General features: G+C 43.5%; 2 protein-coding genes across 2 annotated transcripts; one reads left to right on the top strand and one right to left on the bottom strand.

Annotated features, from left to right (window-relative positions):
- Positions 1-973: 973 nt before the first annotated feature.
- cntd1 (cyclin N-terminal domain containing 1) lies at positions 974-5,993 on the bottom strand. The gene is made up of 7 exons (XM_078222955.1): positions 5,801-5,993; positions 5,631-5,706; positions 3,686-3,854; positions 3,442-3,604; positions 2,896-3,040; positions 1,223-1,319; positions 974-1,069 (listed from the first exon to the last, which is right to left on the bottom strand). Exons 1-7 carry the CDS (start codon positions 5,991-5,993, stop codon positions 974-976), a joined length of 939 nt encoding a protein of 312 aa, XP_078079081.1.
- Positions 5,994-14,921: 8,928 nt separating this feature from the next.
- coa3a (cytochrome C oxidase assembly factor 3a) lies at positions 14,922-21,928 on the top strand. Its single transcript, XM_078224038.1, has 2 exons — positions 14,922-15,153; positions 21,568-21,928. Exons 1-2 carry the CDS (start codon positions 14,961-14,963, stop codon positions 21,672-21,674), a joined length of 300 nt encoding a protein of 99 aa, XP_078080164.1. The 5' UTR covers positions 14,922-14,960; the 3' UTR covers positions 21,675-21,928.
- Positions 21,929-23,210: the final 1,282 nt, after the last annotated feature.

Below are 23,210 nucleotides of genomic sequence, written 5' to 3' on the forward strand. Positions count from 1 at the left end.
AACAGCAATATATTTCCAAGGCAGGATCATCAGCGACTTGGAGGGAAACCTCTAAGTGGTGGTGTACCCAAGGGGAGGTGATGGCCTAGTGGTATTATCGCTAAACTATTAATCCAGAAACTCAGCTAATGTCCTGAGGACCTGGATTTGAATCCTGCCATGGCAGATGGTGGAATTTGAATTCAGTAAAAATATATCTGGAATTAAGGATCTACTGATCATTTAATCCATTGTCGATTGTCAGAAAAACCCATCTGGTTCATTAATGTCCTTCAGGGAAGGAAATATGCTGTCCCGTGTCCCACAAATGAATAGAAAGAAATCTGCTGCCCTTGTCTTTCTAGATGGTAGTGGGTATGGGTTTGGCTGCCTAAGGAACCTTAGTGAGGTTCCTGCAGCGTGTCTTGTAGATGGTATACAGCTGCCACTGTTCTTATTAGGAAATAAAGCATGACATGTGAATTTATATACAGTCTAATGTTTTAGACAGCTTGGTCAAATAGGTAGGCTTTGAATGTCATAAAGGAGAAGAGGGTTAGGGAGAAAATTGCAGAGCTTGAGAATTAGGCAGCTGAAGGAATGACTACCAATGATGCGGCAATGGGAAATTGGGACAAGCGAGCAGGCAGATTGCAAGAGCCAGAGTTGGGGTTCTCGGGCTAAAGGAGGTTGTGGACAAGGGGAGGAGCGAGATCATGGAGAAATTTAAAAACCGGTATTATATGAACCATTCTGAGCACATCAATTGAGTTAGTAAGTGTCTTAATTAAGTTGCTTTGAGATTGTTATGCTTCAAATTCTTCCAGTACTATTTTGGTTGTGGAGTTGAGATCAAACAATTAATAACCATTTCCTCATTTATTTTTGACTTTTTACCTCAGATTAGTAATCTGCAATTAATTGTAGAAATTACATATCCACTAATGTACAGATAAAATATACAGTATCCGTTAATATTGGAATTTATTTCAAATTATGTGCTGCTGAAAAAATGTTTTAATATTACTTGAGAAAACTCAGAAATGCTTTCTTCTGTTACACCACTAATTGAGGCCAGCTGCTGCACAACCTTATTTAAAAAAAAACAAAATTAAGATCATTTTTTCAGACAATCTGTTGCTTATCTTTGCTAAGAAGGCAGTTAAGCCTGAGAATAAAGGACCAGTGAATTAACTAATTGATATCGAGTACAGTAATTGCACTTATTTATATTTTTTACTACCTTGAACCATGGTGTATAGTTCAGTATAAATGCACTTGTTCCAATGACCCCAACAGCTAGAAGCATGCAATCTTCTTTTACAGACAAAAACTTTTCCCTGTGATAAAATAAAATGTTGTTTGATTTTATATTTGATTTCGAGCATACAAGAACATCTGGATGACTTACACAAATTAAATATGCACTTAATTTGCAACTAAATGGTTGCCTGCCATTCTAACATGCTGACTGTGTATAGCTCTCATTCAAGATTTTAAAAAAATTGTTTGAGATGTGGGCATCGCTGGCTAGGCCAGCATTAATTGTTCTTGAGAAGGTGGTGATGGTCTGCTGCCTTGAACTGCTGCATTCCTTGTGGTGTAGGCACACCACTATGTTGTTAGGGAGGGAGTTCCAGGATTTTGACCCAGCGACAGTGAAGGAATGGCAATATATTCCAAGTCAGGGTGCTGAGTAAACTTGGAGCGGGACTTCCAGGAGCTGCTACCATCTTCCTTCTAGATGGTAGGAGTTGTGGGTTAGAAAGATGCTACTTAGGGAGCCTTGGTGAGTTTCTGCAGTGCATCTTATAGATGGTACACATTGCTGCCACCGTTCATTGTTGTTTTGTGGAAGGGATGCCAATCAAGTGAGCTACATTGGTCTGGATGATGTTGAACTTCTTGAGTGTTGTTGGAGCTGCATTCAACTAGGCATATGGAGTGTATTCTATCACACCCCTGACTTGTACCTTAGATGGTGGACAGGCTTGTAGCGTCAGGCAGTGAATTACTCACCACAGGGTTCCGAGCCTCTGAACTGCTCTTGTAGCCACAGTATTTATATGGCTACAAGAGCAGATCTGAGGTTAGGAATCCTATAAGGTGTTTCATTATGGGGGTGAATGCAACAGCTAATTTTTCTCTGTACTTACAGGAAGTAGCTTAAGCAGAATATTCTTTTTATCTGAAAAGTAATCATAGAAATCATAGAAACCCTATGGTGCGGAAGGAGGCCATTCAGCCCATCGAGTCTGCACCGACCACAATCCCACCCAGGCCCTACCCCCACATATTTACTTGCTAATCCCTCTAACCTACGCATCTCAGGACTCTAAGGGGCAATTTTTTTTTAACCTGGCCAATCAACCTAACCCGCACATCTTTGGACTGTGGGAGGAAACCGGAGCACCCGGAGGAAACCCACGCAGACACGAGGAGAATGTGCAAACTCCACACACAGTGACCCGAGCTGGGAATCGAACCCGGGACCCTGGAGCTGTGAAGCAGCAGTGCTAACCACTGTGCTACCGTGCCGCCTATCATACTGCCACAATGCTATGCAACCACCGAACAGAATGAATGCATTAAAACTGGAAAACCTATTTGAAAAAGATGTAGGAATGGCAGTGTTCCACTGAAGGAAAGATTGTAGTTTAAACTTGATTTGTGACTTATGCCTACTGGAACTATTAGACTGAATTAACAGCCTATCTTGGTGTTCAAATATGTGCTATTTGAATTTTTTCTTGAAGCTTAATTTAAGAATGTTAAGTTTTAATATAAGCTGCAGCCATCTTCAAATCCCTGTTTAGTTTTTGAGTTTTAAAAAAAAAGCTAATTATTAGAACCAAAAGTGCTACGTTTTTATTTCAAAGGACTATTGATTCTAAGGTGACAAACAAAAATACTTGCCTTTGGAGTTCACTTGGCGTAGAATTTTCAATAGCCATTTTTAATAAGTTTTCATAGATGGTGTTTCTCATGAGGTAAACAAATTTCAGCACCTTCAGGGCAATACCATGTAGGTGTTTAACTGGAACTGCTGGATCATTATATCCTTAATAAAAATCAACATGAGTTACTCTGAACATAGTTTAAACAATTTGATATAATGTGCACAGGAATAGAAGTTTTTTAAAGTATGTTTAGATGACACTTTCTGTTTAAAACGTTACTTTATGCTTTTGGTTAAATCATCGCTATAAAACTGACAAACAAGAATTTAGTACTACTATGTACTTTGCCTTTTTTCAGTCAAGTATACATATTAGCTTTGCAGTGACTAACTTGGTAAAGTATCATGTAACTAAGCTGCTCATTACGTGACAGCAATGAAGCACCAGATTCATTTACTGCTAAGCATGCACATTCTGTCTCCTGTCATTTTGCCCCCAGCTTCAGAATTTGGTTACAGTATCATTCCAACTGTTAACTAGTGATCACGTTTTTCTCACTCACCCATGACTTCTAATAGTATTTCAGTGTGAGTGAAAGGAGAAGGGACATTGACTTGAAAACTTAGAGTTTCCAGGACAAGCAGTTCTGAATCCAGAAAATCTTCTCTCTTGTATGAATAACCAAGAGACTGGAGAAATTTCAGGGCCATAGTGATATTAACAATCTGGAAAAAGATGAAGGAAAACATAGGTTGGCTCCATTTAATGGAATTATTACATTACACAAAGGTTCTGACGTACTTTACCTGGTAATGGAATGAGATCTTGCTTGCTATTTGAACACAAGACATGATCCGTAGCGCAAAGTGATCTTGGATTGTAACTTGCAAATGTCGCCAGTCATATTTTTCTGTGTTTTTTTCAGAACCTGTGCACGTAGATGAATAGAGATTTTCAATGTATCGAATCATAAACCTGTAAAATAAAATAAGTTATAGCTGGTATCATAATGAACATTTAAACTTGTGTCCTTAAATCTTTTATAAAGAGCCCCTGAAATTCAGCTTAATGATAAAAACTGTTGCTTTCTCAATACTTTCCTCCAAATAGTTGTGCTGTTTCCACTAACTATTCTATGCTTGGGCAGAAAACAAACTCGCAACATTCTATGCTGCCTTACTTAAATGGAACATTTTCTAAAGTCAAGGTATAATGTAACGTTTGTTTTAGTGATCAAAAAATGATGGTAATTTTAAAAATACAATGGTGAATTGATTATGCTCACTGCTATCTGTGGCTTGGATTTTGTCTTAATGTTAATTTGATTCTTGTGATAACCGTAGGACTTCCTGGCATCCAGCAACGGTGATGCTGTCAAGTAGGTTAGTTTGCCAATCACTTTGGTCAGAGCCAGCAAACTAGGAAGTAAAATGAGCAAAATACTGTGGATGGTGGGATCTGAAACAAGGAGGATGCTGGAAAAACTCAGCAGGTCTGGCAGCATCTGTATGGGGAGAAGGCAGAGTTGATGTTTAGTTCTTTTGGCCCTTAGTCAAAAATAAAGAAAGGGAGAATGTGTTAGATATTAAAGTGTAGCTGTGAGAGATTGCAACAAACTGTAGCAACTTTAAGGACAAAAGACAAATGGCCTGGGAGAGGATTTAAGATGGAGGAGAAAGGTCACAAATCTAAAGTTGTTGAACTTGAGTCCAGAAGATGAAGTGCTGCTCCTCCAGCTTATGCCAGGTTTCACTGGAGCATAGCAGTAGCCAAGGATGGACAGGTGGGCATGAGAGTAAAGTGATGAATTAAAATAGCAAGAAACAGAGGTTGCAGTCATGCTTGTGTCCTGCAAAGTAGTCACCCAGTCTGTATTTAATCTCCCCTATGGTTTTGTGAAGGGAAAGTCATATCTCACTAACTTGATCAGATTTTTTTGAGGAAGTGATGAAGATGATTCAGGGTAAGGCAATGGATGTTGTCTACAGGGACTTCAGTAAGGCCTTTGACAATCATAGAAACCCTATAGTACAGAAAGAGGCCATTCGGCCCATCGAGTCTGCACCGAACACAATCCCACCCAGCCCCTACCCCCATATCCCTACATATTTTACCCGCTAATCCCTCTAATCTACACATCCCTGGACACTAAGGGGCAATTTTAGCATAACCAATCAACCTAACCCGCACATCTTTGGACTGTGGGAGGAAACCAGAGCACCTGGAGGAAACCCATGCAGACATGAGGAGAATGTGGAAACTCCACACAGACAGTGACCCAAGCCAGGAATTGAACCCAGGTCCCTGGAGCTGTGAAGCAGCAATGCTAACCACTGTGCTACCGTGCTGCCCGGTAACGGTCCCTCATGGCAGACTAGTACAGAAGGTGAAGTCGCACGGGGTCAGGTAAGCTGGCAAGGTGGATTCGGAACTAGCTCGGTCATAGAAGACAGAGGGTAACAGTGGAAGCTTGTGTTTCTGAATGGACGTTGTATTTTCAAGTTGAAATGAATTTGCTGTCAGTTTTACAGTTGTGATGACAGTGAACGCTTAGTACTTTATATTCTGTGCTGTAATTCTGGGACTAGCTAATTGGTCTGACATGAGGAAGAGCCATCTAGACTCGAAACGTTGCTTCTATTCGCTCCCCATAGATGCTGTCAGCCCTACTGAGATTTTCCAGCTTTTTGTTGTGGTATGGGTTTTGGGGAAAATTTTAAAAAGAAACCCGAGAGGATTATAAAGTTCTACCTTTCCAATATTTCCACCGCTTGATATCTGGTAACCTGATGAAGATCCAGTTGCTCACACAGGAGGAAAACAAACTCTGTGATGGAAATAAGAATGAACGGGTGAATTAAATAAGGGTGAAGTTTACATCGAGCTGTCGGCAAAAGACGACAAATTACCCGCAAGCCCACCTATTAATCTTAACTTCTTGAAAGAGCCAGCGTGCTGGGAGAGGTGCAGCAGATTGTCCTCGTTCCCCTTCGCCACGTCCACCAGAAACTCTTCCAGCAGCTCCGGGGGGACGGCGTTGAACGCTAGCTCTGGGGTCTTTTGGCTGTCGCGGCTCCGGCTCTGGTCCGTCTTGACAACCGCTGCTTTACTCATGGCGGCCACACAATCCCCCTGAGAGTCGGAGTGCTAAAGGTGCGAGGGCCTGGTCAAATGTCGTCGGGCCTACTCTGGGGGAAGGGGGGAATTGTCACGAAACCTACTAAGCAAATAAAATGTGCCTGTAAACGTGAACGCACGTTAAATGTTTCGGAAGCGAGTTCAGGACAAACGGCCGGACAATTCGAAGCCCCCAGTCAATCGAAGAGTGTGAACAAAATGGCGACCCAGCCCCATCCCGCGTGCTGGGCGAGGCACGACCCGACCCCACGCCTGCGCCGGCCCTCGGCTCATCCCGCCCCACTGCGCCTGCGCCGACCCCGTGGCCTTCTCCCTACCCCCTTGACGTACGCCCCAGCCCCGCATGCACTCTGTGTCTGGAGTCGGCATTTTCCCACCACGCCTGCGCACTTGCCTCAGCCACGCCTCAGCCCTTGGCACAGCCCGCCCCACTGCGCCTGCGCCGATCCATTTGCTCTCCTCCCTCCGCCCCCCGCCCCAGGCCAGCGCTCTGTGTCAGGTGCCGGCATACTCCCCATCCCGCCTGCGCTCCGTGTCGGGTGCCGGCATACTCCCCATCCCGCCTGCGCTCCGTGTCGGGTGCCGGCATATTACCACTGCGCCCCTCCCAACCCCGCGCCAGCCTTCGGTTCACGGCCCCACTTGCGCCTGCGCCGATCCCTTGGCATACCCTCCCCCCCCCCCCCCCCCAGATTGCGCCCTGCGCCGGATCACGACATATGTCCCCACACCAAGGCGCATGCGTGATGTGCAAGCCGCCGGCGCCGTGGGTGCGATCTCGCGCGGGAACCGTTGGACATTTGGTCGGTCGTGAGCCGAACAACCGGAGCAGGGGCAAAGTGCTGCTCCAGAGTGCGAGGGAAAAAATGAACTTGAGGGGGCGAAATACAATTTGCGCATTAAAGATGTGCAGAAGCTTTTTCCTAACAGCTGACTTACCCTTTGTTCTGAAGTAAAGCCGCTATTTACGATGCAGGAAACTCGACAGCTAATTTTGAGCTCAGCAAGATCCACGGACCACACCATCCGTGGATGGCGGCCAGATAATCTGTTCTCGTGTGATGTTGGTTTTGGGGTTAAATATTGGGCAGGAGACGGGGTGGGGTTGGTCCCTGCCCTTCAAAGTATATGAGCTCCCAGATCTTTCACATCCACCTGGAGAGGGAAGACTTAGCGCCTGGTCTAACATTTCGTCCAACAGATAATTCCCTCGTACCGCACTGGGACGTTCGTGTAGATTTTGTACTCTAAAGGGTCTCATCCCAAAGTGGGTGAGGCTGCTACTGACTCAGCTACAGCTGACACATTCAACTTAACTATTATGAAACTAAGGATGCACGATTATGTAAAAGCACTCTACTGTGGCCACTTGTGTGTATGTATATAAACAAAAACAGAATAAACCAGTTCAGTTGGTCACTAACTATCAGTTGGGCGGCACGGTAGCACAGTGGTTAGCACTGCTGCTTCACAGCTCCAGGGACCTGGGTTTGGTTCCCGGCTTGGGTCACTGTCTGCGTGGAGTTTGCACATTCTCCTCGTGTCTGCGTGGGTTTCCTCCAGGTGCTCCGGTTTCGTCCCACAGTCCAAAGACGTGCGGGTTAGGTTGATTGACCATGCTAAAAATTTCCCCTTAGTGTCATGAGATGCGTAGGTTAGAGGGATTAGCCCGTAAATGTGTAGGGCTATGGGGATAGGGCCTGGGTGAGATTGTGGTCGGTGCAGACTCGATGGGCCAGATGGCCTCTTTCTGCACTGTAGGGTTTCTATGATTCTATGAACTCCACCTACATGTTTTTTTGCCCTGTCATGATATCACAGTTTGACAATGGCAATGGAAAAGTGGATTGCCCCAGCTGAAGAAATTTGGTTTGGAGAAGCTTCCAACAAAGTACCAGAGGAACTTTGAGGGTTGTTTTATTGCTGAGAAATAAGTTTTTAAAAAGCTGTTTGTACATGTGGGTGGACTGAGCTTTGAAGATGGCTGCATCAACAGGTTTTATTGGGGTGACTGGGAGAGTACAGCTGTGACCCAGAGTACGCGGAGTGGCTAGAGATGTTTTGCACTGCTATAACACTCAAACAGTCTGATAATCAGGCTGCTAATCAGACCGTAGGGAAAGAAAAAGAATGATATTTTTGATGGAAGCAGGCCCACAATGCTCAAGAATTTGTTTGCCTCCGCTAAGCCAAAGGACATACCAATGTCAAATATTTTGTGCAAACTTGAGCAGCACTACAATCCCAAACCATTGGACATTGCAGAAAGCTATCGATATGGAACAAGAAATGAGTTTCTCAATTAGAACATCAGAGAGTTTATCGTGGATTTAAAAATGCTGACCGTATATTGTAACTTTGTAGAATTTCAAGAGAGCATTTCAGGACAGATTTGTGTCTTAAGTTGCTAAACATTAACTTTTGACATAGCTCGCAAAACAGCATTGTCCACGAACAAGGTGGAACATGACTCCAGAGAAGTCAGTTAACTATCACCAGTCATTTGCTGAAGTATTGACGTAAGGTATTTGCTTGTCTCAATTGAGTATTGTTTCCCCCTATCTTTAGACATTCCAACTGTCTCTGGTTATTAGAATGTGGATCACTCTCTTGTCCAATGCATGATTTAAAGGCCTTCTCCCAGCAGAGTATCTGAAGAACAAACAAAATTACAGTACTGGAACAGGCCCTTCGGCCCTCCAAGCCTGCAGCAACCATGCTGCCCATCTGAACTAAAGCCCCCTATGCTTCTCGGGACCATATTACTCTATTCCCATCCTATTCATGTATTTCTCCAGACGCCCCTTGAAAGTCACTATCGTATCTGCTTCCACTACCTCCCCCGGCAGCGAGTTCCAGGCACCCACCACCCTCTGAGTAAAAAACTTGCCTCGTACATCTCCTTTAAACCTTGCGCCTCACGCCTTAAACCTATGTCCCCTAGTAATTGACTCTTCTACCCTGGGAAAAAGCTTCTGACTATCCATACTGTCCATGCCCCTCATAATCTTGTAGACTTCTATCAGGTCACCCCTCAACCTCTGTCGCTCCAGTGATAAAAAAACAATTTTCTCCAATCTCTCCTCATAGCTAATGCCCTCCATATCAGCAACATTCTGGTAAATCTTTTCTGTACCCTCTCCAAAGCCTCCACATCCTTCCGGTAGTGTGGCGACCAGAGTTGAACACTATATCCCAAGTGTGGCCTAATTAAGTTTCTGTAAACTTGCAACATGACTTGCCAATTTTTAAACTCAATGCCCCAGCCAATGAAAGCAAGCATGCCGTATGCCTTCTTGACTACCTTCTCCACCTGTGCAGCTACTTTCAGTGACCTGTGAACTGTACACCCAGATCCCTCTGCCTATCAATACTCTAAAGGGTTCTGCCATTTGCTGTTTTATTTCCCATCTGTATTCGACCTTCCAAAATGCATTACCTCACATTTGTCCAGATTAAACTCCCATCTGCCATCCCTCCGCCAGAGTCTCCAACTGATCTATATCCTGCTGTCTCCTCCAACGGTCCTCATCACTATCCACAATTCCACCAACCTTTGTGTCGCCCGCAAGCTTACGAATCAAACCAGTTACATTTTCCTCCAACTCTTTTATATATATTACAAACAGCAAATGTCCAGCACTAATCCCTGAGAAACACCACTCCATTCAGAAACACATCCTTCCAATGCTACCCTCTGTCTTCTATGACCGGGCCAGTTCTGTATCCATCTTGCCAGCTCACCTCTGATCCTGTGCGACTTCACTTTCTGTACCAGTCTGCCATGATGGACCTTGTCAAAGGCCTTACTGAAGTCCATATGGACAACATCCACTGCCCTACCCTCATCAATCATCTTCCTCACTTCCTCAAAAAACTCAATCAAGTTTGTGAGACACGACCTCCCCTTCACAAAACCATGTTGCCTCTCACTAATACATCCACTTATTTCCAAGTGGGAGTAAACCCTGTCTCAAAGAATCCTCTCCAATAATTTTCCTATCACTGAAGGTCAGGTGTCTGGAACTAGCTGCTTACCATTTTGCAGTTAAACATTTTATAGGCTTTTGTGATTTGTCTCTATTAAATCTTTCACTGGACACAGTTATTAATATGACTTATCTTCCTCCGTAATTATTATTCTGGGTATTAATCCCCCCATAGCATCCATGAGATGCTGGAGGCCATCAGCAGCAGCAGAACTGTATACATCCACAATCTGTAACCTGAGGGCCGGCCATCGATAACTCTCTACCATTACCAACAAGCTGGGGTAGTAACCTGATTCAATAACAAGTGCAAGAGACCATGCCAGGCACAGCACCAGGCATACCTAAGAATGAGGTATCAACCTGGTGAAACTACAACACAGGACTGCTTACATGCCAAAGCAGCAAGTGATAAAAGTAGCATTGTGGCTCAGTGCTTAGCATTGCTAACTCACAGCACCAGGGGCCCGGGTTCAATTCTGGCCTCGGGTGACTGTTTGCATGTTCTCCCCATGTCTGTGTGGGTTTCCCCTGGGTGCTCCGGTTTCCTCCTATTGTCCAAAGATGTGAGGGTTAGGTTGATCGGCCATGCTAAATTGTCCCTTTGTGTCAGGGAAATGAGCAAGCAAAATATGTGGGGTTAAGGGGATAGGGCCTTGGTGGAATTGTTGTCAATGCAGGCTCGATGGGCCAAATGCCCTCCTTCTGCACTGTAAAGGTTTTATGATTCTATAAACAGGACGAAGTCCAAAGATGTGAGCGTTAGGTTGATTGGCCATGCTAAATTGTCCCTTACTGTCAGGGAAACGAGCAGGGTAAATACGTGGGGTTAAGGGGATAGGGCCTAGGTGGAATTGTTGTCAGTGCAGACTCGATGGGCCAAATGGCCTCCTTTTGCACTGTAAAGGTTTTATGATTCTATAAACAGGACGAAGTGATCTCACAACCAATGGATTGGATCTAAGCTCTGCAGTCCTGCCACATCCAGTTGTAAATGGTGGTGGACAATTAACAGGAGGAGGAGACTCCACAAATATCCTCTTCCTCAAAGCCAAGTACATCAGTGCAAAAGACAAGGCTGAAGCATTTGCAACCATCTTCACCCAGAAGTGCCAGGTGAATAATCTGGCCTCCCCATCTTGCGGTCCCCAGCATCACAATTTGATTCACTCCACATAATATGAAGAAATGGTGGCAGGCACTAAATACTGCAAAGGCTATGGATCCTGAAAATATTCTGGAAATAATAATGAAGATTTGTGCTCCAGAACTAGCTATGCCTCTTGTCAACGTGTTCCAGTACAGCTACAACGCTGGCATCTAGCTGGTGTGGCCAAATTCCCCTCCACTTCGATTTTCAAGTTTGCTGACGACACCATCGTAGTGGGTCGGATCTCAAACAATGAGACAAAGTTCAGGAATGAGATAGAGAATCTGGTGAACTGGTGCAGCAACAATAATCTCTCTCTCAATGTCAACAAAACGAAGGAGATTGTCATCGACTTCAGGAAGCGTAAAGGAGAACACGCCCCTGTCCATCAATGGGAACGAAGTAGAAAGGGTTGAGAGCTTCAGGTTTTTAGGTGTCCAGATCACCAACAACCTGTCCTGGTCCCCCCATGCCGACACTATAGTTAAGAAAGCCCACCAACACCTCTACTTTCTCAGAAGACTAAAGAAATTTGGCACGTCAGCTCCGACTCTCGCCAGCTTTTACAGATAGCACCATAGAAAGCATTCTTTCTGGTTGTATCACAGCTTGGTATGGCTCCTGCTCTGCCCAAGACCGAAAGGAACTACAAAAGGTCGTGAATGTAGCCCAATCCATCACGCAATCCAGCCTCCCATCCATTGACTCTGTCTACACTTCCTGTTGCCTTGGCAAAGCAGCCAGCATAATTAAGGACCCCACGCACCCCAGACATTCTCTCTTCCACCTTCCATCGGGAAAAAGATACAAAATTCTGAGATCACATACCAACCGACTCAGCTTCTTCCCTGCTGCTGATCTTTCTCTACACCCTAGCTATGACTGTAACTACCTTCTGCACTCTCGTTTCTTTCTCTATGAACGGTATGTTTTGTCTGTATAGCGCACAAGAAACAATACTTTTCACTGTATGTTAATACATGTGACAATAATAAATCAAATCAAATCAAATGGAGAGTTCCACGCCAGTTTTCTTACCAGAACTGACAATCTGCCAAATTTCACCTCTAGTCTCTGCCTGAAAAGTAGCTTTATAGAAATCCAAATAGTGAGGGCCAGTACAGTTTCAGTATCTGTTTAAAGTAATTCTTGACACCAGCAGGTGTGAAGTTCCATAGGAGGTTCATCAAGAGTGTTGGAAGAACCAAGTAATTTTAAAGGATTTATATTTGTATTGGTAAGCATTAGAAATATGGTTTAGTTTTAAGTAGATTTAATTTAATAATACTGTACCTGGAAAGGTAAAACCTATAATTAGATTTCATGCTGGATTTCATGTTTGTATGTGTGGGGGTTGATTTCATTCCAACTGATTTTGTTATGCTTCGTGAGGGCTATGACATGAAGAGTAAATAAGCCAACAGAAGTATGTGGGCATTGTTTAGCAATTGGAGGCCCTTTTAGGGGTTCCATTCTGGGGTTTTCTAATCCAATTATTACACCAATTGGGAATGTAACAAAGAAATTAGAGACAAGCAATACCCATTGTCCTAGCCAATGATACCCACATCCCATGAACAAATCATTATGGTGGTTCCCATAAACTAGATTTTAAAGTGGGGATTGAAGGGGACGTTGATAAGAATATTTAATGGATGGCTGAATTATCCCCAGAAAGTGACAAAATTGCAACCTTTGAGAGAAACTAGTATTTTTTGACGTTTGTACTTATCAAAATAAGCACGGCACCAGCATAATGGGTGGCACGGTGGCACAGTGGTTAGCACTGCTGCTTCACAGCGCCAGGGACCTGGGTTCAATTCCGGCTTCTCCCAATGTCAGTGTGGGTTTCCTCTGGGTGCTCAGGTTTCCTCCTACAGTCCAAATATGTGCAGGTTAGGTGGATTGGCCATGCTAAATTGCCCCTTAGTGTCCCAAGATGTGTAGGTTAGAGAGATTAGTGGAGTAAATCTGTAGGGTTATGGGGATAGGGCCTGGGTGGGATGCTCTGTTAGAGAGTTGGTGCAGACTCGATAGGCCAAATAGCCTCCTGCACTAGAGATTCTGTGAAAATATTGCTTCAAAAAGGAGGAAATTACTTCACATTCAGTATATCTGTTATCGTTTTTGGTTGTAAAATTAATTTGACATTCTCAAATTTTTAGTGGATCTCAGTTTACAAGACCAGATTGATTGTCAATAGAACATACTGCAAAGATGGCAGAAATGTGAAATAGACCTGTTGCAATGGATCATAGAATCCTTACTGTGCAGAAGAAGGTCATTCGGCCCATTGATCCTGCATCAACAACAATCCCACCCAGGTCCTATCCCTGTAACACCACATATTTACCCTCCTAATACTAAGGGGTAATTTAGCATGGCCAATCAACCTAACCCTCACATCTTTGGACTGTGGGAGCAAACCGGAACACCCGGAGGAAACCCACGCAGACACGGGGAGAATGTGCAAACACAGTCACCCGAGGCCGAAATTGAACCCGGGTTCCTGGCGCTGTGAGGCAGCAGTGCTAACCACTGTGCCACCCTACTGCCTGGAATCTTCCACCAGAACCAAGGGTCTAGCTGTACTATTGAAATAGCCTACAGCAAGTTTTATCCAGCATTTGAACTAACCTGAAGGGCAGGCTAGACAATAGGGCATCGTCCTGAAACACAAAGTCTGTTTGTCCCTCCACTGGTGCTGCCAGATTTGCTAAATATTTCCAGTATTTTTTTGTTATTAACCTGAATGGCTAATGGTAGACATTTTTTAATGAAACTATGTAGGAACTGTTTTTTACTCACAGAGGCTATGATTGTTTCATATCTGCTTTTTTTCTACGTTGTGAGATGAGCACTCAACTACATGTGCCACTCAACAAGAATAACTGTTCTATGTTTTGCGATCCTTTACTGCCACCAGGTGGTTAAATATCACAGGAAATCTCAACAGTCTCATGATTTAAATTCATCAGGATAGGAGAAAAATGTTCCGAGATGCTCCGTGGAATCATAATCCAAAAAAGGATATATATTAGGAGTGACCGAAAGTTTGGTCAGAAGAGGTTTGTTTAAGGAAAGTCTTAAAAGAGGAGAGATCAAGAGACAAAAAGCCTTTGAATATGAATCCATGATATTTGAAATCCCTTGTTAATATTATTGATTTTAATTATTGCCATTCATTACTTCCACAGTATATACACACACACTTTGATGAATTAGTTTCTCTTCAGTTGGCCCTTTCCAACATCCATATTCTGGAGCCATTCAGAGTGTTTCTGATCATATTCTGTCAGGCTGAATCTGCACATTATCTGCACTTTTCTTGATCGAACTCCCAGGAGGAAACCTACTTCACATTCAGTGAATTTAAAATTTATTCTCATTTTCAAATCCATCCAAGACCTCGCTGCTCCCTGTCTCTGCCACCTCCTCCATTCCCTGAAACTCTCGAAGATTTCCCACAGTCCTGCTATTTTCCAGAGCATCCCTCATTTTCATCATTTGGCAATAATGCTGTCCCTCCCCAAATTTCTGTACCTCTCTTTCCACCTTAAAAAAAACTTCTTTGGCCAAGCATTTTATTTTACAAAGCATATTTCTTTTTGCAAAATGATTAGATTGGGCGATATTTTATTCCGTCTTTTCTGAAATTAAGACATATGATTTCCCTATATCTGGGCTTATTTAATGCCTGAAGACCCTCTTTATCTGATTTGAGAAGAAACCGCGTTGCTCTTTTGATTTGCCCTGTTCAGCTTTCCGTATTTACGCAGGAGCTGGCCGGCGATTTGGAAAAAAATGGCGGAAAAGGATCCTCAAGGAGGTTCGGAGTTTGCTAAACGTGTAGACCCGAAGAGCGATAATCTGACCAAGGAACAGATTGAGTTCATGCGGAAAGTAGAGCTAGCTCAGTGGCAAAAGAATCTGCAGAAACGGCGCGGGAGGAACGTGTTTACAGGCTTGGCTATCGGGGCAATCGTCTTGGGCATCTGTATCCTTCTAATGTGTTCAGTGCTTTGGTGAAGATAAAAATATGATTTCAGACAATTATTGGACATCATTATCGGTACTGTGCTTTGCTGTTGATTAACAGGCTAGTTCATGCGATCAGATCAGGTCAAATTGTGCGGTGGACGGTTTGTACGGCAATTTGATGCCAACAGCTATCCATACGCGTAGTCGCAGAATCCACCCATATTGCTTAATACAGTAAGCGAACAAACTATTGATTTCAGATCTAAAATGATTAATTGAGCTATTATCTACTGCGCTACCGTTCTAGCCATTTCTGTTTTTTCTAAGTTCACTGAAACTTCAGAATCTTTGCATTTCACCCGAGGCCACACATTAATCAGTACGGAAATGGTAAGGGAGAGGTACATATGTAACTAAAGTGGTAACCATCGGGACATTGGGAACGGTGCTGGAAGCTGGACAGGATGGCAGGGCTTTTTAACCGAACATGGCAAGAACTAAGATTTTTATGAGCAGAATGACAAGTGCTGTGGGGGAAAATATTAAACGAATTTGGCATGAAGGAAAAATACAAGAAAAACAAGTAAAGAAAAATGGCAAAGGGGATAGAAAAGGGTTAGAAGGAGGGGGCATGACAAGGAACAAGACTGTTTGAAAGAGGGGAATTTGAATGAGATGTAAGTCAATACACAGAGTATTAGCCAAAAGCACAAATTGCTTTGGGACAGTATGAATACAGCAGGAATGGGGGCGGGGGAGAGGGGCGGTGAACATTCTTGGTCAAAATGATCAATTCTGAAGAAATAAAATGGGGGACACCTCATCAGTTAGAGGGAAGGGGGTGAGTGATTCCTCCTGAGGGTGAGGATAGAGGGGATAGCCTGGATGCCCACTGAGACGCAAGCTCCAGACCCCAGGCCTGCCTTCACTCCCTTACCAAGCCCCAGGCCGGCCTCTCTTTCTCCATCCAGGCCCCACGATCTCTACAAACCCCACCAAGCCTCATGGCCTCTGCCCCCTGTGCCCCTCCCCCCCCACCCCGCACCCTCCGCACCAGCCCCATGGTCTCTCTATCCCCTCTCCACCCACCCTTCCCTCTCCATTGAAAGACGTGTTAATTAAAGATGAATTTGAAAATAGCATAATAGAATATATTAATGAAATATGGTAGATGTCTACTTGAATTATTCAAAGTGTTTGTTAAGTTGCTACATCGAAGAAACATTGCTAAAATTAAATTGCACGTTAGAAAAATGTAGCAGCATAGGTGGGAAGTTAGGTATGGAAGGGAAGATAGAGCAGTGCTTACTGAAAGCTTTGTGGACCGAAAGGATAATAACTGGTGTCTGCTGGCAGTCAGTGTTAGGACCATTCTTGCATTTTTGTCTATGTGTATATATTAAATTTATTTTTTTATTCGTACGTTTATGATCTGGTCTTGGGTGTAAATGCACAATATCTTAAATTGCAGATAATAAGAATAAAAGCATGACTAACTGAAGAGGACCATACAATTTATATGCCAGTTAGTATATTGGGTAGGTTGATGTTAGCTGACAATTAATGCGGAAAAATATAAGACGGATTATTTGATTTGAATTTGATTTGATTTATTATTGTCACATGTATTAGCATACAGTGAGAAGTATTGTTTCTTGCGCGCTATACAGACAAAACATACCGTTCATAGAGAAGGAAATGAGAAAGTGCAGAATGCAGTGTTACAGTCATAGCTGGGGTGTAGAAAAAGATCAACTTAATGCAAGGTAGGTCCATTCAAGAGTCTGACAGCAGCAGAGAAAAAGCTGTTCTTGAGTCGGTTGGTATGTGACCTCAGACTTTTGTATCTTTTTCCCGACGGAAGAAGGTGGAAGAGAGAATGTCTGGGGTGCATGGGGTCCTTGCTTATGCTGGCTGCTTTGCCGAGGCAGCGGGAAGTGTAGACAGAGTAGCACGGTACGGGACACAGTAGCACGGCACAGGGCGGCACGGTAGCACAGTGGTTAGCACTGCTGCTTCACAGCTCCAGGGTCCCGGGTTCGATTCCCGGCTCGGGTCACTGTCTGTGTGGAGTTTGCACATTCTCCTCGTGTCTGCGTGGGTTTCCTCTGGGTGCTCCGGTTTCCTCCCACAGTCCAAAGATGTGCGGGTTAGGTTGATTGGCCAGGTTAAAAAAATTGCCCCTTAGAGTCCTGGGATGTGTAGGTTAGAGGGATTAGCGGGTAAAATATGTGGGGGTAGGGCCTGGGTGGGATTGTGGTCGGTGCAGACTCGATGGGCCGAATGGCCTCCTTCTGCACTGTAGGGTTTCTATGATTCTATGATTTCTATGAGAGTCAATGGATGGGAGGCTGGTTTGCGTGACGGGACATAGTACAGGAATGAGATAGAGAATCTGGGATTATTTTGAAGGAAAGAATAAGCAGAATTGCACAATAAATAGTAAAACCTTAAATGGATTATGTTCAGATACACAAACTTTCAACAGTTTGATAAAGCTGTGCTTTATATGAAACATGGAGAGAAAACAGAGTCAAGAAATTGATACCAGACATATGAGATTTTAGTTACAAAAAACAAACAGAAGTACACCACAGGAACAGGCCCTTCAGCCCTCCAAGCTTGTGCTGATCATGATGCCCTAATTAAACAAAAAAAACCTTCTGTCCTCACTTGGTCCGTATCCCTCTATTTTCTCCCTATTCATATACCCATCCAGATGCCTCTTAAATGTTGCTAATGTCCCTGCTTCCACCACCACCACCTTTGGCAGCACTCTCTGCGTGAAAAACTTGCCCCACACGTCTCCCTTAAATTTTCCCCCCTCTCAGCTTGAACCTGTGCCCCCTTGTAATTGACTCTTCCATCCGAGGAAAAAGCCTCTGACTATCCACCCTCCTTATGCCTCTTATAAACAATCCTAGTTTATTCAACCTCTCCTCATAGTCAACACCCTTGAGACCAGGCAACAACCTGGTGAACCTTCTTTGCACTCTCTCCGAAGCTTCCAGGTCCTTCTTCTGGTAGTGTGGTGACCAGAACTGCACGCAATTCTCCAAATGCGGCCTAACCAAGGTTTTATATAACTGCAACTCTTGTACTCAATGCCCTGGCTGATGAAGGCTTTCATAATCATGTTGGCCACCTGTGTTGCCACTTTTAGGGAACTGTGGACCTGCACGCCCAGATCCTTCTGTATGTTATTGTTCCCAAGGGTTCTGCCATTTACAGTATAATTTACACATAAATTTGATCCTCCAATATGCATCATCTTGCATTTGTCTGGATGTGGGACCTTGTCAATTGCCTTACTGAAGTCCAAATAAACTACATCCACAGCCCTTCCCTTATCAATTATCCTTGTCACCTCTTCAAAAAACTCAATCAAGTTGATGAGACATGACTTTCCCCGTAGAAAACCACACTGTCTGTCACTAACCAGTCCATTTTCTTCCAAATGTGCATAGATCCTGTTCCTCAGTATCTTCTCCAAAAGCTTCCCCACCACTGACGTCAGGCTTACAGGCCTATAATTTCCTGGGTTATCCCTGCTTCCTTTCCTAAACAAGTGAACACATTGGATATTTTCCAGTCCTCTGGAACCTCGCCTGTGGCCAAAGAGGATGTAAAGATATCTGTTAAGGCCCCAGCTATTTCTTCTTTTGCTTCCCACAGTAACCTGGGATAGATCCCATCCGGCCCCGGAGACTTGTATACCTTAATGCAATTTAGGACACTCAACACTTCCTCCTTCGATATATTGACATTCTCTAGAACATTCACACACCTATCCCTGACCTTAAATCCATCATGTCCTTCTCCTTGGTGAATACTGATACAAAGTACCATTAAAGATCTCACTCGCTTCCAGTGGCTCCATGCATAACTTGACCCCCCATTGTCTTTGAGCGGGCCTACTCTTTCTCTTGCTCCTAATGTATGGATAAAAAGCCTTAGGATTCTCCTTGATCTTGTTTGATAAAGACATTTCATGCCCCTTTTAGCCCTCCTAATTCCACGTTTAAGTTCCTTCCTACTTTCACTATACTCCTCTAGGGCTTTGTCAGTTTTTAGATGCCTAGACCTTTGCTTCCTTTTTCCATATGCCTAAGTTTATAATTTCCTTGTCATCCATAGTTTGCGAATCCTGCCAATTCTATTCATTTTTGTGGGGACATGCCTGTCCTGCACTTCAATCAACTGGCCTTTAAAAGCCTCCCAGATGCCAGACATGAATTTGCCCTCAAATAGCCACTCCTGATCAACATTCCCCAGTTCCTATCTAATTCAGATGTAATTGGCCCTTGCCTAGTTAAGCATCCTCACCCGAGGGCCTCTCTTGTCGTTATCCATGACTACTTGAAATCTTATGGAATTATGGTCGCTAAGCCCAAATTGCTCCCCCACTGAAACATCGATCACCTGGCCCAGCTCATTCCCCAATACCAATTCTAGTTTGGCTTCCTCCCTGGTTGGATTGTCAACATACTATATCAAAAAACTCTCCTGGACACATCTAACAAATTGCTCTCCATCCGAGCCCCTGGTTGTAAGGGAGTCGAGTCAATGTGGGGGAAGTTAAAGTCACTCACCACAACAACCCTGCTTTTTTCACACCTTGGTATCTGACTCCACAACTGCTGTCTCCTGTGGGCTGTTGGGAGGTCTATAGTACACACCCAACATTGTGATTTCATCCTTCCTATTCCTGAGCTCCACCTATAATGCCTCACGACAAGTTTCCTCCAATGTGTCCGCACTCAACACAGCTGTGATGTGCTCCCTAATCGGCAATGCAACTCCCCACCCCTTTTGTTTCCCCTCTGTCCCATCTAAAACAACGATATCCCGGAATGTTAAGCTGCCAGTCCTATCCGTCCTTTGACCATGTCTCCCTAATTACAATTACATCATAATTCCATACAGTAATCGAGACTCTCAGTTCATCTGTCTTACCTGTTATATTTCTTGCATTGAAGCATCCGCACTCCAGACCTCCAGTCCCGCTGAGCCCTGCGGCTTCCCTCTGCCTGCTCTTACTCTGCACTATGTTTATCTTAATCTCACTTTTTTCCCCAGTCCTTACATTTATTGGCCTGCTATTCTGGTTCCCAACCCCCTGCCACACTAGTTTAAGCCCTCCCAAACAGCACTTCCAGTTCAGGTGCAACCCGTCCTTGTACAGGTCCCACCTTCCCCAGAAGACATCCCAGTGATCCATATATCCCTCTCTCCTACACCAGCTCTTTAGCCATGTGTTCAACTATCTCCCTGTTTCAAGCCTCACTAGCAGCTGGCACAGGGAGTAATGCTGAGATTACTACCTTAGAGGTCCTGCTTTTTAGCTCCCTACCTAACCCTCTGAATTGTCTTCGCAGGACCTCTTCCCTCCTATGTCATTAGTGCCAATGTGGAGATTGACGTCTGTCTATTTATCCTCCAGTTTCAGGATGCCCTGTACCTGCTCAGCGACATCCAGGCCTCCGGCACCAGGGAGGCAACACACCATCCTAGAGTCTCGTTCGCAGCCACAGAAACACCTGTCTGTGCCCCTGACTATTGAGTCTCCTACTACTATCACTCACTTGGACTTAGCACGACCCTGCTCTACAGCAAAACCAGTTGTGGTGCCACAGGCCTGGCTGCTGCTGGTATTTTCCCCAGAGAGATTATTCCCCCAACTGTATCCAAAACAGTATACCTGTTTGAGAGGGGAATAGCCACAGGAGACTGCTGCCTTATCTGCCTGCCTCTCCTGGCGGTCTCCCATCTAACTGTCTGGACTTGTGGTGTGACTACCTCCCTGAACCTAGTGTCTGTCACACTCTCCGCCCCCTGTATGCTCCGCAGTGTGTCCAGCTGATGCTCCAACCGAACCACACGGTCTGTGAGGAGCTGCAGCTGGTCACACTTGGCACAGACAAAGTTGTCAGGGACACTAGAAAGCCCACTGATCTCCCACATCTGGCAGGAGAAGCATGTCACTGCCCTAACTATCATCCCTGCCCTTGTACACTTATCTGTCTCCTCAAAGCAATAGACCTGCTATTTTTACCTTTTTTAAAAAGTCCTACTTTCTTTAGTTTGTGCAACAGTTATATTCAGATAACTGATAACTAAATGTTCATGTATTTGACTTTTATTTAACCACAGCAACAGCAGTGGGTTTTTCTATTTTAAAATTTGAATTACAACTACAAACTTTAGATTTTAAATAAATGTGCAGGTCAGGTGGATTGGCTATGCTAAATTGCCCCTTAGTGTCAGGGAGATTAGCAGGCTAACCACATGGGGTTACGGGGATAGGGATAGGGCCTGGGTGGGATTGTTGTCAGTGCAGGCTCAATGGGCCGAATGGCATCTTGTACTGTATGGATTCTATGATTTTGTGTGTTCAGATTTATTTATATTTCCTTAATAATATCCCTAGATGGATACACATTTTATTCAGTGTCATCCGAACGATTTTTGGATGATTTGGAAGAAGAAGCAAAAGATGTTCGAACAAGAAGTGATTCCAAGACTTCAGTAAACTGAAACATTTAGTTTATACAGTTTGTGTACTGCTAATATAAAAGAAAATTAAACATGCTGGATCAACATGTACATTTTTCAGAGCGCACAGAAGCCTTTATTTTCTGTCAGTGTCTGCCTTGATCTAGGTATAATTTTATGGCAATGTAGCTAAAGGTATGATTTACTAAATCTATAACTTGCGCTACTGTTTGTATGGCCAAATTGAATGTATACATTTGATGCACTATGAATAAAACTAATAACTTTGATTATAATTATTCTTATAAACCATATCTATGATTTAAAAATTGTACAAAATCATAGCTTAGTATTTTGGGTCCTTTTAATTCCATAGCCTTGAAATTGAAGTCCACATAGTAAACTAAATGTTCAGACTTGTGAAATTTACATGAATTGGGACATACTAAGAGTTCCTTGGATAGAAGTGTTGCTGATACTCTACAGATATTTAATGGAAGAAGCTGTAATTTTAATGGTTCATGTTTTCAAAAGTTATGACTACAGGAACAATCTTCATTTTATGGCAGGATACTCAGACCAATTTTATTCATTCCATCTCATCTTTTGCATTTGATGGTACGTTTTAGGAAGTTAAACTATACAGCAATGTTCCCTTTAAAATTTCATTTGTAAGAAGTCAGTTTTTTTCCAATGCACAACACCAGAATTGTTTTACACAGCTGCTGTTCACACACAGTATCTAATGTGGAACTGGACTTGGAGCATCCTACCTTTCAGGCTGCACCGTGCTCTGTTCATTAGCATCATGTACATTGTATCCAACTCTAAGACACAAAAGGAGATGTTCAAGTCCCGGAGATATAAATCGAACACCAGAGTAATGAGGAAAAGATGGAGAAACTTATAGGAGACAAATTAAAGTGGGAGGAAGCACTCATGGAGGTGTGTAAGATGGTAAGTAAGAAACATGGTAAGATACATCCTGATATCCAAAGATGTACGGGTTAGGTTGATTGACCATGCTAAATTGTCTCTTAGCGTTAGGTGGATTAGCAATGTAAATTCATGGGGTTACGGGGATAGGGCTGGGTGGAATTGTCAGTGCAGGCTCGATGGGTCAAATGGCCTCCTTCTGCACTGTAGGGATTCTATATGACAATAGGAGAGGCTACATAATAAAAATAAAAGACAGGAATTACATGGGATAGTTTTTCAGTGATTAATTAATGCAATGGTCTTTAAGGTAAGACAGTGAATGCACTCATTGAAGAAGCAATTGAATGTTGTAATGGAAAATTATATGCTTTTTCTGGACAAATGGACTGAGGCTTTTTTACATCTATGTTGTAAATATGTGACATTTCACAATGCGTAATGTGTTTATATATACACTTCATATTACTTAAGATTACTTGTCTTTTAAACAAGCACATCAGTGGCCTAATCACTGAACATTCAAAATGACAAGATTTGCAAGTGAGCATATGTAAAATATGTACAGCAGGCTTTAGCTTCTAAATGGTCTTAAATAATACTATTTTTTTCCCACACCCCCTTCCTGCTTAATGAGCTTTC

This window comes from Mustelus asterias, chromosome 11 (assembly GCF_964213995.1).
Source record: "Mustelus asterias chromosome 11, sMusAst1.hap1.1, whole genome shotgun sequence".
NCBI lineage: Eukaryota > Metazoa > Chordata > Chondrichthyes > Carcharhiniformes > Triakidae > Mustelus > Mustelus asterias.

What these genes read in the sequence shown, in the direction of transcription:
- cntd1 (XM_078222955.1), bottom strand. Translation starts at nt 5,993, where the DNA reads ATGAGTAAAGCAGCGGTTGTCAAGACGGACCAGAGCCGGAGCCGCGAC. An exon ending in GCGGTGGAAATATTGGAAAG is followed by an intron (nt 3,855 to 5,630) that starts GTAGAACTTTAT and finishes TTTATTTTACAG; the next exon opens with GTTTATGATTCGATACATTG. An exon ending in ACTATACACCATGGTTCAAG is followed by an intron (nt 1,070 to 1,222) that starts GTAGTAAAAAAT and finishes TTTTTAAATAAG; the next exon opens with GTTGTGCAGCAGCTGGCCTC.
- coa3a (XM_078224038.1), top strand. Translation starts at nt 14,961, where the DNA reads ATGGCGGAAAAGGATCCTCAAGGAGGTTCGGAGTTTGCTAAACGTGTA. An exon ending in GGCAATCGTCTTGGGCATCT is followed by an intron (nt 15,154 to 21,567) that starts GTATCCTTCTAA and finishes TAATATCCCTAG; the next exon opens with ATGGATACACATTTTATTCA.